General features: G+C 30.4%; 1 protein-coding gene across 1 annotated transcript in view; it reads right to left on the reverse strand.

The window, feature by feature from the left end:
• TBC1D23 (TBC1 domain family member 23) overlaps positions 1–12,336 on the reverse strand; it is a 56,561-nt gene that overhangs the window by 13,275 nt on the left and 30,950 nt on the right. Inside the window, exons 8-10 of the mRNA XM_075368781.1 lie at positions 7,346–7,508; positions 5,857–6,029; positions 2,759–2,888 (exon numbers count right to left, since the gene is read on the reverse strand). Of these exons, the coding sequence (XP_075224896.1) occupies positions 2,759–2,888; positions 5,857–6,029; positions 7,346–7,508 (466 nt within the window). The remainder of the gene's footprint in view (positions 1–2,758; positions 2,889–5,856; positions 6,030–7,345; positions 7,509–12,336) is intronic.

Below are 12,336 nucleotides of genomic sequence, written 5' to 3' on the forward strand. Positions count from 1 at the left end.
GCAACTTTTAATGATGTTAAGTACGTGATTATTCTTTTGGTCAGTTGGTTTTCCAGCAGCCTGCAAAGGTGTCTGAATAATTTCATTCACTTTTTCATTATGTCAGTTTCGATATTAGAGTATGTTTCAACAATTTCGTTTGGTTGTAATCTGTATCCTTCTTCAGTTTGTCTCGGCCCCAATATTTTCCTTATAATCTTCCTTTCCTGTTTCTTTATTTCTTCCATTTTAGTTTTTCTATTTAATATCATCTACGTTTCACTGGCATACAATGCTGTGGGTTTAATAACTGTGTTGTAATGCCGGATTTTTGTTTGGTGTGAGAGGGATTTCTTGTTGTAGAGATTTTGCATCATACCTAGAGCTTTCCTGACCTTCTGCAGATGGTCCAATTGACTTGGTTTCTCAGAGCTATTCGGCGTAATAAATTCTCCAAGGTATTTAAAGTGAGGAACTTTATTTATTACTCCATATTTGGTGTTTAAATTTTAGATTTCTATTCTGGAACAGATGAGTACTGTTTTTCCAAACAAAATTTGTAGTCCCACTTTTTCTGCACATTCCTTGAGTGTTTCCATTTGTCTTCCGCAAGGATTGCCAAATCGTCTACAAATGCCAGGTAAGGGATACTTAAATTTAATTCGCGAATACCAATGAAATTGGTTTCCAGTATTTTTGTTGTTTGAGTGTATCTTCCCACTCTTTCATTACTTTGTCCAATGTGATGTTAAATAGCAAGAGGGAGAGTCCATCCTCTTGTCTCACTCCCGTATTAATTTCAAAGGATTCTGAGATTTCACCCATAAATTTTATTTTAGGTTTGGTTCCAGTTAATGTTTGTTCTATTAATCTTTGAGTTTTCTGATCTAGTCCTCTTTCTTCTAGAATTTGGAAAAGAAACTGTCTGTCTACAGAATCGTAGGCTTTTTTGAAATCTACAGATGTGCAGATCATGTGTTTGCTTCTGTTGTTTTTAATTTTGATTATCGTTTTCAGGCTGAAGATCTGTTCCGGGCATGACCTGTTAGGTCTAAAGCCTGCTTTATATTCTGATAGATATGGTTCCTGCTGTTCTTGTGTTCTAGTTAAGAGGAAGGATGATAGGATTTTGTATGCAACAGGTAAAAGGGAAATTCATCTGTAGTTGTGTACGTCTGTCCATCTCCCTTCTTATATAATGGGTGAATTAAAGCGGTTTTCCAGTATTCTGGGATCTCTTCTGTTTGCCAGATGTCTTGAATAATTTTTGTGATTTCCTTCAGAGAATTGGGTCCTAAATTCTTCAGCAGTTCGGCTATTATTCCATCCTCTCCTAGGGCCTTATTGTTTTTGAGTTTTTGAATATGGGATAAAATTTCATCTTGAGTTGGGGCAAGGGAATCTTTCTCTGTGACACTTGGTGTGACTCTCAGAAATCTTTCTTTCAGATCGGGGCAGTTTAACAGTTTCTCAAAATATTCTGCGAGTTTCCGACAAGTTTCTTTGTTCATGGGAGCCAGTTTATCGTTTTGTCTCTTGAAGCAGATTCTGTGGGGTGTATCCTTTGATTCGTGAAGCAAATGTCTTATAAAGGCTGAGTGTGTTGCAATTTCTGAAATTTGGTTCTGTCATATCTAATTGGTCATTGACGTATTTTCTTTTGGTTTGTCTTATATTTTGTTTTTTTGCCTTCGGATTTTTAGGAATTTCTCTAGTTTCCTCTGTTTTATTTGTGTTATAGTCTTTAAATGCTTTCTTTCTGTTTTCTAGGGCTATTTCACATTCTTGATTCCACCAAGGATGTTTAGATTTCTTTTGGAGGGAAATCTGCACTATTATTGTTTATTATTAATTTATATTAATTTCTATAATCTTAGACCAATAAATTGTATTTATATTAACATTTTTTCTCAATATCCTGGTTGAGCTGGAAACATGCAACAATATTTATAAATAACTTTTAATGAAACTATTCTTAATTTTAAATTGAAGAATAAGTAAAAATATATGTTGCAAATAGTTACAGAATATGAATTCAGAAAGAGAGGAGACACTAGGGATATGATTGGCTTATAAGAACTACTGGTGAGAAGAAGTATGAAGGTGTAGGTACAGGAATAAATTTATTGGCAAAACCATTTATATGAGTCAAACTAACGTTAATATTATACGGGTTACACTACACCAATGTAAGTACTAAAATGACAAAGACTAGATATGGAAGAAAGAAAATTATCTGACTCTGCCAGCTGGTGTAATGGTTAGCAAGCTGACTTCCAGCTGCTTGTAGATTCAATTCCCAGCAAAAGTCTAGCATTTATTTACATATGATATCATCATTCCCATGACCTTGAAAGTCAGACTATCTGACCTTGCATCTCAGACTATCAATTGTTTTGATCTCTATGGCACTCTCTTAACCAAGTAAAGTTGGATTCAAAAGTGCTTGTGAAAATCAATTATCACACAAAAACGTTCTTCTTCCAGAAGATAGACATTTATGCACACAAAATAGAGAAATAAACAATATACATAAGAGTATGCACACACATTTTATCTTAAAAAAATGGTAAAAAGTATATGAAATCAGATAAATTCCACGCACGCACGTGCGACAGAGAGAGAGAGGAAGAAGGAGAGAGGGACAATGGAAAGGGGAATAAGGAGAGGCAGATGTAGAGGGGGTGAATGAGAGTGGGGTCGGGAGGTGTTGGGAGAGAGGGTTGTGTGAGAGGGAGAGGGGGAGAGAGAATTAAAACAATAATTTATATAGTTTTACCTATTAAAAGTACAATTATTAATTGTAACTTCCTGGCATTTGAAAGAAGCAATAACATCTGGCTGTTTTAATCTACTTGAAATCGACACAGTTTCTGTTTGATCTTGGTCATGGCTTTCAGACCGCAGATCTGCAAAAAATAAAAAAATGTTATTATACATTAGATTTCAAGAACAGGAAAGAATATTAGGCATCACAATTTTCTTCAGAAACACTACAACATTTATTTGCATCAAATCCCTCTGAAATATTGCAAAAAAAGTCTACCAGTTATCTGGGGTTACTAAATTAATAAATCTACTTTGTACAACAACATTTGCAGACTTTTATTACTTGTAGGTGCACATTGTTGCAGATTAAAACACTAGTTATTTTTTTTTTACAGTAAACAATAAATATAGTTAAAACTCGTAACGTGCAAACTGCAGAAACTAGCTCAGAATAATTGAATAATACTATCTGAGAGTTTGCATACTCTACTAATGATATCCTGCTTTTTCAGTTTGAATTTGGCAGTATTTAAATAAAACAGAATTATATTTTAAAATCATGTTTTCAATAAGTAATGCAGTTGAAACAGAATAACAATAATAATCACTAATTTTTAATCATAATACTCACAATAATCATCCTGTACTTTTTTACTTCGTTGATTTCTGTAGTCATTTTAAAATATTAACACGTAACTATATAAGCACTGCAATCTTCACTATTAATTTTATAATATTGTGGTATGAATTTTCAATATTTTTTTGTCAAAAAAAAATTAAAAATGGATAATATTTATCAGTAATGTTTAAAATGCAATATATGTATTATTTTAATTTTTGTTATTAAATATATGTCTATAAATAACATATTAATTTACAAAATAAAGTCATGTTTCACTACATAATTTTATACTTTTGCATTTAATATTATAAAATTAGGTTTTTTTTTCATTTATAATTTGTGTACCGCAATATTTAAAAAAAAATGCATTAATCAGGAAGCTTCATTCATATCTAATCCTTCAGTAGAGAATAAAGTAAAAAATCTTCTACAGCTTTGATTTACAACACTGAACTAGCTAGGAAAAGAGAAGTTCTGTGCATAGATGTTTGTAAAATAATTATTTTATTTAGACTATCAAATAATTATATATCAGATGATATCAGGGTGAATCAAATAAAAACAGTAATTTATATATAAATTTATTGATTAATAATTCATATATTCATCATTTCTCTATATAGTCTCCTGCATGATCTACACACTTTTGCCAATGATTTGGAAGCTTGAATATTCCTTGATCATAAAAAGGTTGAAGATGAGTCATCAACCAATTGTGCATGTCCCCCTTGATGTCTTTATTGTTTTTGAATTGTTCCCTTCAAAGAAATTCTTTCAAGGGCCCAAACAAAAAATACTCAAAGGAGGAAAAATCTATACTGTAAGGAGGTTGGTCAAGGATTTTCCAGTGCATTTTTTCCAATTTATCGCTTGTTAAAATCACAGTTTGTGGCCTGGCATTGTCATGGAGGAAGATGACATCTCTGATGGGCATACCTGTATTCTGTTTCAGTAGGTGACTTTGTTGACTATAGCAGCTGGTAATAGTAAGCTGCATTCATCATTCATTGATTGTGGAGAAAATTATTAAATAAAACTCCACATGAGTCAAAAAAAATTGTTGCAAGAACTTTTCCGGCTGACAGATGGGTTTTGGCTTCCTGAGTAACCCTCATCCTTCCTTCGCCACTCCTTACTCATAATTTTTGACTCCAGTAACCCATGTCTCATAAGATGTGCCGATGTGCCTCAAAAAAACCATTCCCTTCTTGCCGAAATCGATTCAGGAGTCTCACACAATTCCAACCTGACTGTTTTTATTTTCAATCAACAACCTCGGAACCCATCAAGCATTAATTTTTCTAAAGCCAAGATGATCAATGATAATGGATTGAGCATTCCTGCAGCTGATACCCACTTCTGATGCAATTTCTTCAACAGTGAACCTTTGATCACCTTTGATAAGCTCTCAAGCGACACAAATGTTGTCAGCTGTGGATTTGACCTTAGGTATCAATCATGACTTTCGTTTTATAAACTTTCTCACACGTCCTTAAATTGTCTGGCCCATGTATACACTCAGTTCTGGGACAGTGTAGTGTTTCCAAACTGTACCTTTAAACAAGTTAAAATTTCTGCAGGTATAATGCCTTTATTAGTTAAAACTTTATGACTGTATGTTGTGCAACAGACAATGGAATCTCTTGCTAACTCATGGCTGTACTGATAATAGAACAAAGCGGACAAACTATCCAAGCTGGTTCCCTCTCTCTAACACATGGAATTTTAACCCATTACTCTGCCATCCAGCTTGGAACTGCTTGCTGCGTAGAATAAGCAAAATTACCGTTTAAATTTGATTCACCCTCGTATAAGGAATTGGTAGATTACTCCATGTATAAATGTTCTGGCATTTAAGCAAAACCATAAAATAAGTCAAGCAAAGCCACAGAAAAACATAACATCAAGAAACACCATCAAAATAAAAAAATATTACTAAATAATAAATAAGAATTTATAAAGGTTTATACTAGTATAAAAGTTTGTAAAAAGTTCATACATGAAAATAATTACTTGAAATAAATTATTGATAAGTTGCATCCCCTAGCAATATGACATGGTTCTGCAACACCTTATAACCTTTTGTAATGGCTAAACTAGTCTGTGCCACTTAAAAAAATAGCTGATGGAAAATACTTGAATATGAAATAAAATGTAATTTCATATTTAAGAGATCATTTTTATGACTAACCTAAAATATAATAATTACAAAGAGGTTAAAAAATTGTCTTGTCACAGCAAAAAAACACTGAAAATAACATGAAAATGACTGAGACAGATCCAAAATCTGAACCTGATATAAATATAACTCACAGCTTATATTGCCAAAAGCATGAAGATGTGCAAATAACCACAACATTCCCTTATTGTAAAATGCAGTTGTTTTGAAAAGCACTGAAATTCAAAGACTATATTCACTGAAAACTTGAAAATATATTACATAAAACAGTAGAAAGCACTTAGAAAAAAAGCAATCCTGATTTTACCTGTAGGGTCTTGTTCATCATCAATGCTGAAAACAGGTGTGATATTGCGATATGGCTTGCCAAGTTTATCAGAACTGCTGACATGTCGATCAACACCGCTACTGGCGCCAGGATTAACAATATATTCCATAAGTTTACCTTTTACTTCTGCTGACTTTAATTTTACAGCAGCACTGGAATAAAAAATAAAAACATAATTAACAAGCAATAACAATAATAAAAAAAAAGCAAATAATAATATTGTCTCAAACAAGCTATTAACTTGATCCAATATGTCTCAGTTCAACAGTTTAAATATAAATTTAAAAAGATTTGCATCGCAGCTTAAAAGGTATTTTGAACATGTAACTTTACGATTCTCCAGCCTGGTTTGATGAACTTAGCAAGACACAAAACCATACAACCAAATATCAATATCTTTCTGGAAGAGAGAGGATACTCAAAAAAATACTCTTCCTACCCAATTTTAGAACTTCTCAAAATTGATTCAAAAATATGACACTAGATACCTGGAGATTTTCATAATATTCTATAAATTTTTTTTTTAAAAAGGGGAAGGTTAAACGTAATTATTAAGATGCGATTAATAATTTGTTTAATTTAGTCAATATTCACAGCGTGTAAGCATGAGTTACAATGTAATATAGCATTTACTTAGTCACTGTAGTAGATCTGGACCAAAGTCATTTATGTGTATATTAATTTAGTTACAATAAGTAATGTTTTACATTTTTTATTTAAGAATCGATTCCTTTTCTTTTTAAAGTCATATTAATCATACGTTAAAAAACAATGTAAACCTTCATTTATTTATATTTAATAATGATTAATTTTGCAAGTTTTTAGCATTTCTTGTATATTTTTTCTAAAGTCTACAGATGGTAAATTTTAATTTTGATTAAATCATTTATTGATAAGTATATATCTGATTTATATTTTCTCTCTCATCTTTTCTAACAAAGATATTGATATATTAAATCTGTAGTATTATTGTTGGTTTGGACTGTGAATCTACTTTAACCAAAACAATTTTCTTAATGAGGTGCATTTAATAACACATATAGTGTCTTGTATTCTACTTAGTTCTGATTGTAGGAATTTTTTGTTTTATTTAAAAGATCACAATCATTCATATTGTATAACTCAATTATCATCAGGGCTAATATCATCAGAAAATGTAGTTATAGTTTTCCATTTATTTTAGATAATTGTATACTAAAATGGTAATTAAACTTAATTTTTATTTAACTAGTCGTATCAATAATCAGTTAGGTGATGTACTTAACAGTTACTGAAAGAAAAAATACTTCTTCAAGAGTTAATTTCTCAGTCTTCTCTCTACACCAATAAACACCTACTTCTATATCATCTTCAGAAAAATCATCTCTTTCACAAAAAAATGAAATCCAATTCATACAATATGGTTTCTAAGGAAATGTGAAAAAAACCAGAAATGAATAAAATTCAAGCTAAATTAAAAATAACTTACCCTATTTTCCCAAAGAGATCGGTGGAAGAACTGGATGCACTGCCATTAAGTTGTGCAGTGGGAGAAACATTATTTGATTTTTCAGCAACACATACAAGGCAAGCATGAGGATCATGATCGGTTAATGAATCATGTGTACTTTCACCAAGATACCTGTGTATTGCTGTAATAAAAAATTAAGAGTAAGGACTACAGATATTTTCTCTGTTGCAGCAAACAGATACCAAATTATTTACTTTTTGCACATACCATCAGATGATCAGTCCAAACTGAAAACAATATCAACAATAATATGCATAAAGATTTTCTAATATTTTCAACACAATAAATATTTACTAATACTTAATCTAAGCAAACGTTTTTTTTCTCTCTCTTTCTTTATTTACTTATTTTTTTGTTGTTAAACTTGTCACCTTCTTTAACATCTAATTTCTGATAGTTTTATTATATTGTTTTTAAGAATATCTAATTAGACATTTTTAAGAGTTTGAACTCGTTAAAACTTCATACAATCATAAATAAAATAGGGAGTATCAATAATTATAACTGTTACAAATCTGAACGGTCAGTTTAACCAGTCACATAGTACATTAAGTACTATTACATTACTGTACAAACATGTTGTACAACGCATAGAAAAACTTATATCCTTTTGTAGAGAAACGACAAATTATCAAACAAGAACTGAAGGTTCTCATTTAATTTAATATATGATTAATCTTTTCATGAAATTACTGGGTTTGAAGATTATGTTGATGATGATGATAATCTAAAAGAATGATTGGAAAATGGTGAGATTACTAATGCAGTATGGTCCCTGCTTGTAAAGGATTAAATTGTAAAATTGGCAAAATAAATTTTTGTTAGCGATTATAATAATTCCAATGAAGATAACAAGATAGATGACATCAATTCTGGAGCACTTAAGCTGAAACCAAACAAAAGACTTTATTGGCTTGATAACAGCATCAAACTAAATCAGCTTTAATGAATCTAATCTAGATAAAATGAAAGTATTTACAGCACAGTAAAGTTTTAATGAACTCTGTAGGAAAATATTAATAATTATTTCAAAATAATTTCAATTTTTCAAAAATTAATTATTTTCCACTGATCTATTTACAAACATCTTTAAAAACCCCTTTTTATGCAATTACTGTCCAGTATCCAGTATCTCTAAATTATTGTTAAAAATTATTATTTTTACAAATTATCAAATAGAAATTTTCAAGGGGACACACTAACAGCAATTCAAAACTTGGATGATTAGATTGGAAGTGATATGATCAATAATATTATCAAGTGGTGTTATATATTATGTTATATGATCAAATGATTTTTTAACAAAAAGATGTAAAACATGTAATTGCTAACCATGTTTGAGAAATTGAATACAAATTGTTAATTACACTCATTGACTTCATAAACTATATGCAAATTGATTGAAAAATAAAATTAAATATTTTAATGAGAAAAATGATGATTTTTTATGTTTCTCTAAAAATTACGAACAAAAACTTATCTAAAAAAATGTAATATTTTATTAAAATAATGAAAACATTATGCATGATTATACCAGAATGTATCACTAAGAATTTCTAGCACATATATATGTATACTTACATGAGTATATATACTGGGTGGCTAAAAAGTAATTTAACACCCTCCTCTAAATTTTTTTATAATTGAGATTAGTGTATGTGGTTTGTGGTATTTTTCCTTGTTCTGAGGGTCTAATCCAATATACATATATTTCACTCTTTTTGATTTTTGAGTGGTGGTGAGCAGGGAGCAAATCAAAAATTTTAAATGGTACATATGGTCAAGTGAAACATTGTTTTAAAGGTCTTTGAGAGACAAGCAAAATGATATCAAAAAAAAATTAAACTCACACTATTTAAACAAAGATGGTGGCAACAAATGTCATTATGTTAAAAAGTGAAAAAATTAAATAATAGAATTTTTTTAAATATTTCTTTTAATTAAATTTACACTCATGAATTTAAAAATAATGATTAATTTACACATTTTTAACATTAAAATTTTATTTCATAAGAAACTTTTAAGAAAGTAATTTTTATTTCATAAGTTGGCAATGAAATAAAAAATAAAAAAATTAAAGAAATTAAAATTAAAAAAAATTATTTAAATTAAAAAACCATGATCTACAGAAAAAGTTCTTGGTTAAAAACAATCGGTTTTTACAATTAAAGAAAGAGGAAAAATAGTATTTTTAATTGGAAAAATAAAAACACACAAAGGAAAAGTTAATGCGTTCAATGCGTGGCTAGATCACCATAGAATTTCCAGGATTGTAGTCACAAATTTAACAGAGAACTTTCAATGCACTGATAGTATGTTGGATGAAAAAGGCCCAGCTGATCCAGTACAGATGAAGTTATTGAAGAAGGAATAATAGCAAAACTCTGTAATAATCAACAATCGGCAAATGATTGCAGAAAATAATAATTTATCTTGGTGGTTAGTGCAAAAAATATTAAAAAACATAAATACTATCCATACAAGAATCTGTTAGTACAAGAACTTACCAAAGACAATTTTGATAGGAGAGTTGAACTCAATGAAATTTTGACACAGAGATTAATAGCAAGAACTATTTCTTGCTTCAACATATTTTTCACTGATGAAGCCTCATTTACCTTATACGGAGCTGTTTACAGACATAATAGTATATAGTGGTCCCAAGAAACCTTCACTGTAAAAACCCTTACTGCTTTGCTGAAACAAGTAGATAATTCTAGTTCTCAAAAATTTGATTGAGATAACTTGTAGACCAACAGACTTTATTCATGAGAGAATATATGTTTTCCCAATTATACGGTGCTCCTCTGCACTCTCACAATGTAAACTGGCAGTTTCTATATCATTGGACAAACCGAGTGGTAATATTAAATAGTCAGCCAGGTCACCTGATTTGAATCCAGTGGGAGATTTCTTCCAACATTTAAAATGCTCCCAGTGGGAGCATTTAAAACCAACTGTTTATAGCTCGCAGCCAGCTTTTCTTGAAGAATTAAGGGAACACATAGAGAAGCCTGTATGAAGATTTCACTTGCAACTTTTCAGAATGTGAAAGAAGCTTTCAAGCTTTCAAGCAACTGAAATAATTTAATTAGACAGTATTTTTAATTCATGAAATTATGGGCCTTTTTTAAAATAAAAGATAGAATTAATTACACATGAAAAAGTAATTAAATTGCGAACTGTTATTTACTTAAATTAACTAAAATTCTTCAAGGCAAATTCTTTTTAATTAATGTAATGTCATTTTTAGTCGCCACTTTGGTTTGAATAGTCAGAATTTAATTTTTTGATACCATTTCGCTTGTCTAGTAAAGACCTTTAAAACAAAGTATCACATGACCATATGTCCCATTTAAAATCTTTGAGCTGCCCCTGTCCCCTGTCTTTCCAGATGGCCGAATACTCTAAATGTTACTTACTGAGTTAGCCTCTCCTATCGAAGAAGCCACTCCCCAATGAGGGAATTGGGATACCTAAAATAATAAAAAAATTAAAAGTGAGGCATACAACAATAGGTTTAGCATATTTTTTGCCACTATTTTGGATTAGACGTTCAGAATTTGGTTCTACTTGTATCTGTTTTTCCATCTCATTGAGCTCTTTAAAATAAAACATCAAATGACCATTGATCCTATTTGAAAGTTTTGAGTTGCCCCTCCCGTCCACGCTCAAAATAAATTAGAGTGAAATATACATCCACTGAAGTAGCCCCTTGGTATAAGGAAGAATGCCGCAAACCACATCTAGTTACCTCAATTATAAAAAAAGGTTAGAGGGGAGTGTAAGTTACTTTTCAGCCACCCAGTATATACAGGATTTTTATAAGATCATCAAAAGAATTTAGGGGATAGTCCCCACACCAAAATAAGGAAAAAAATTTCATCAACATATATCCAAAAATTTTGTTTACCAGCTATTCACAATTTTATATTTTTAATATAAAAATTTATTTCTCAGGTATGGTTGGGTAATTGTATTGAACTGAAATTTTGTAACTGATAGGATAACTAGAAACTTACTTGTACAAAAATAATGAACCTCATCTCTCGATCAATTTCAAAATGGAGACCATGTAAATGTTTTAATTTTAATATCTTTGTAACTACTGGTTTATTTAAATGGTTATGTTAACAAAAAATATTGTTTTATGGCAAAGAAGATGACACCTTATTTATTCATTTTCATTGATAAATAACAAAGTTATGGCAAAAACTCTTCAAGTGAATAATTCCAGATTAAAAAACCACTTTCATTTAATCCTGAATAAAATTAATTAAGTTAACAAAATCTCAAGTGAAATAATTTTATTCCTGTTATCATGTTTTTTCAGTATCACGTTTCTGTAAGTCACATATAAGCTGGTATTTAGGATGACCACTTATTTGTCTGTTTTTCAACTGAAATGCTCAATGGTGAAAGATATTTACATTTCTTGATGGTTCATCTTCTACTTTTCTCTAAGATTTGCCACTAATCACACCAAAAAAAATGCTGGATAGGACCATTACAGATTATAAGTTTAAATTTATCTAGATGGGTTGGTCAAAGAGACCCAGTAGCACGGCCCACAAGGTTTCCTAATCTCAATCCTCTTTGACTTTTTCTTATGGGGCCACTTAAAGACATTTGCATACAACACACCTGCGGTTACCATAGAAAAATTACTTACAAGAATTCTAAATAGGATTGAGAGGATTTGTCAGACACCTGGCATCTTTGAAAGAGTTTGATAGTCAATGAAAAAAACAGCTAGATGCATGTATTTTGAATAAGAGCCGGCACTTTAAACAGCTACTGTAGTTTCTTTTATTAATGTTTTATTATTTGATACAATAATTTATTGTTAAATAAATTTTAATTGAAAAAACAAAAGTTAGTTCAGCCAATGTTTGTTCACTGGACAAAAACATGTAATGCAAATTATTTTTCATTATTAATACTTTTTA

This window comes from Lycorma delicatula, chromosome 6 (genome assembly GCF_047948215.1).
Source record: "Lycorma delicatula isolate Av1 chromosome 6, ASM4794821v1, whole genome shotgun sequence".
Lineage (NCBI taxonomy): Eukaryota > Metazoa > Arthropoda > Insecta > Hemiptera > Fulgoridae > Lycorma > Lycorma delicatula.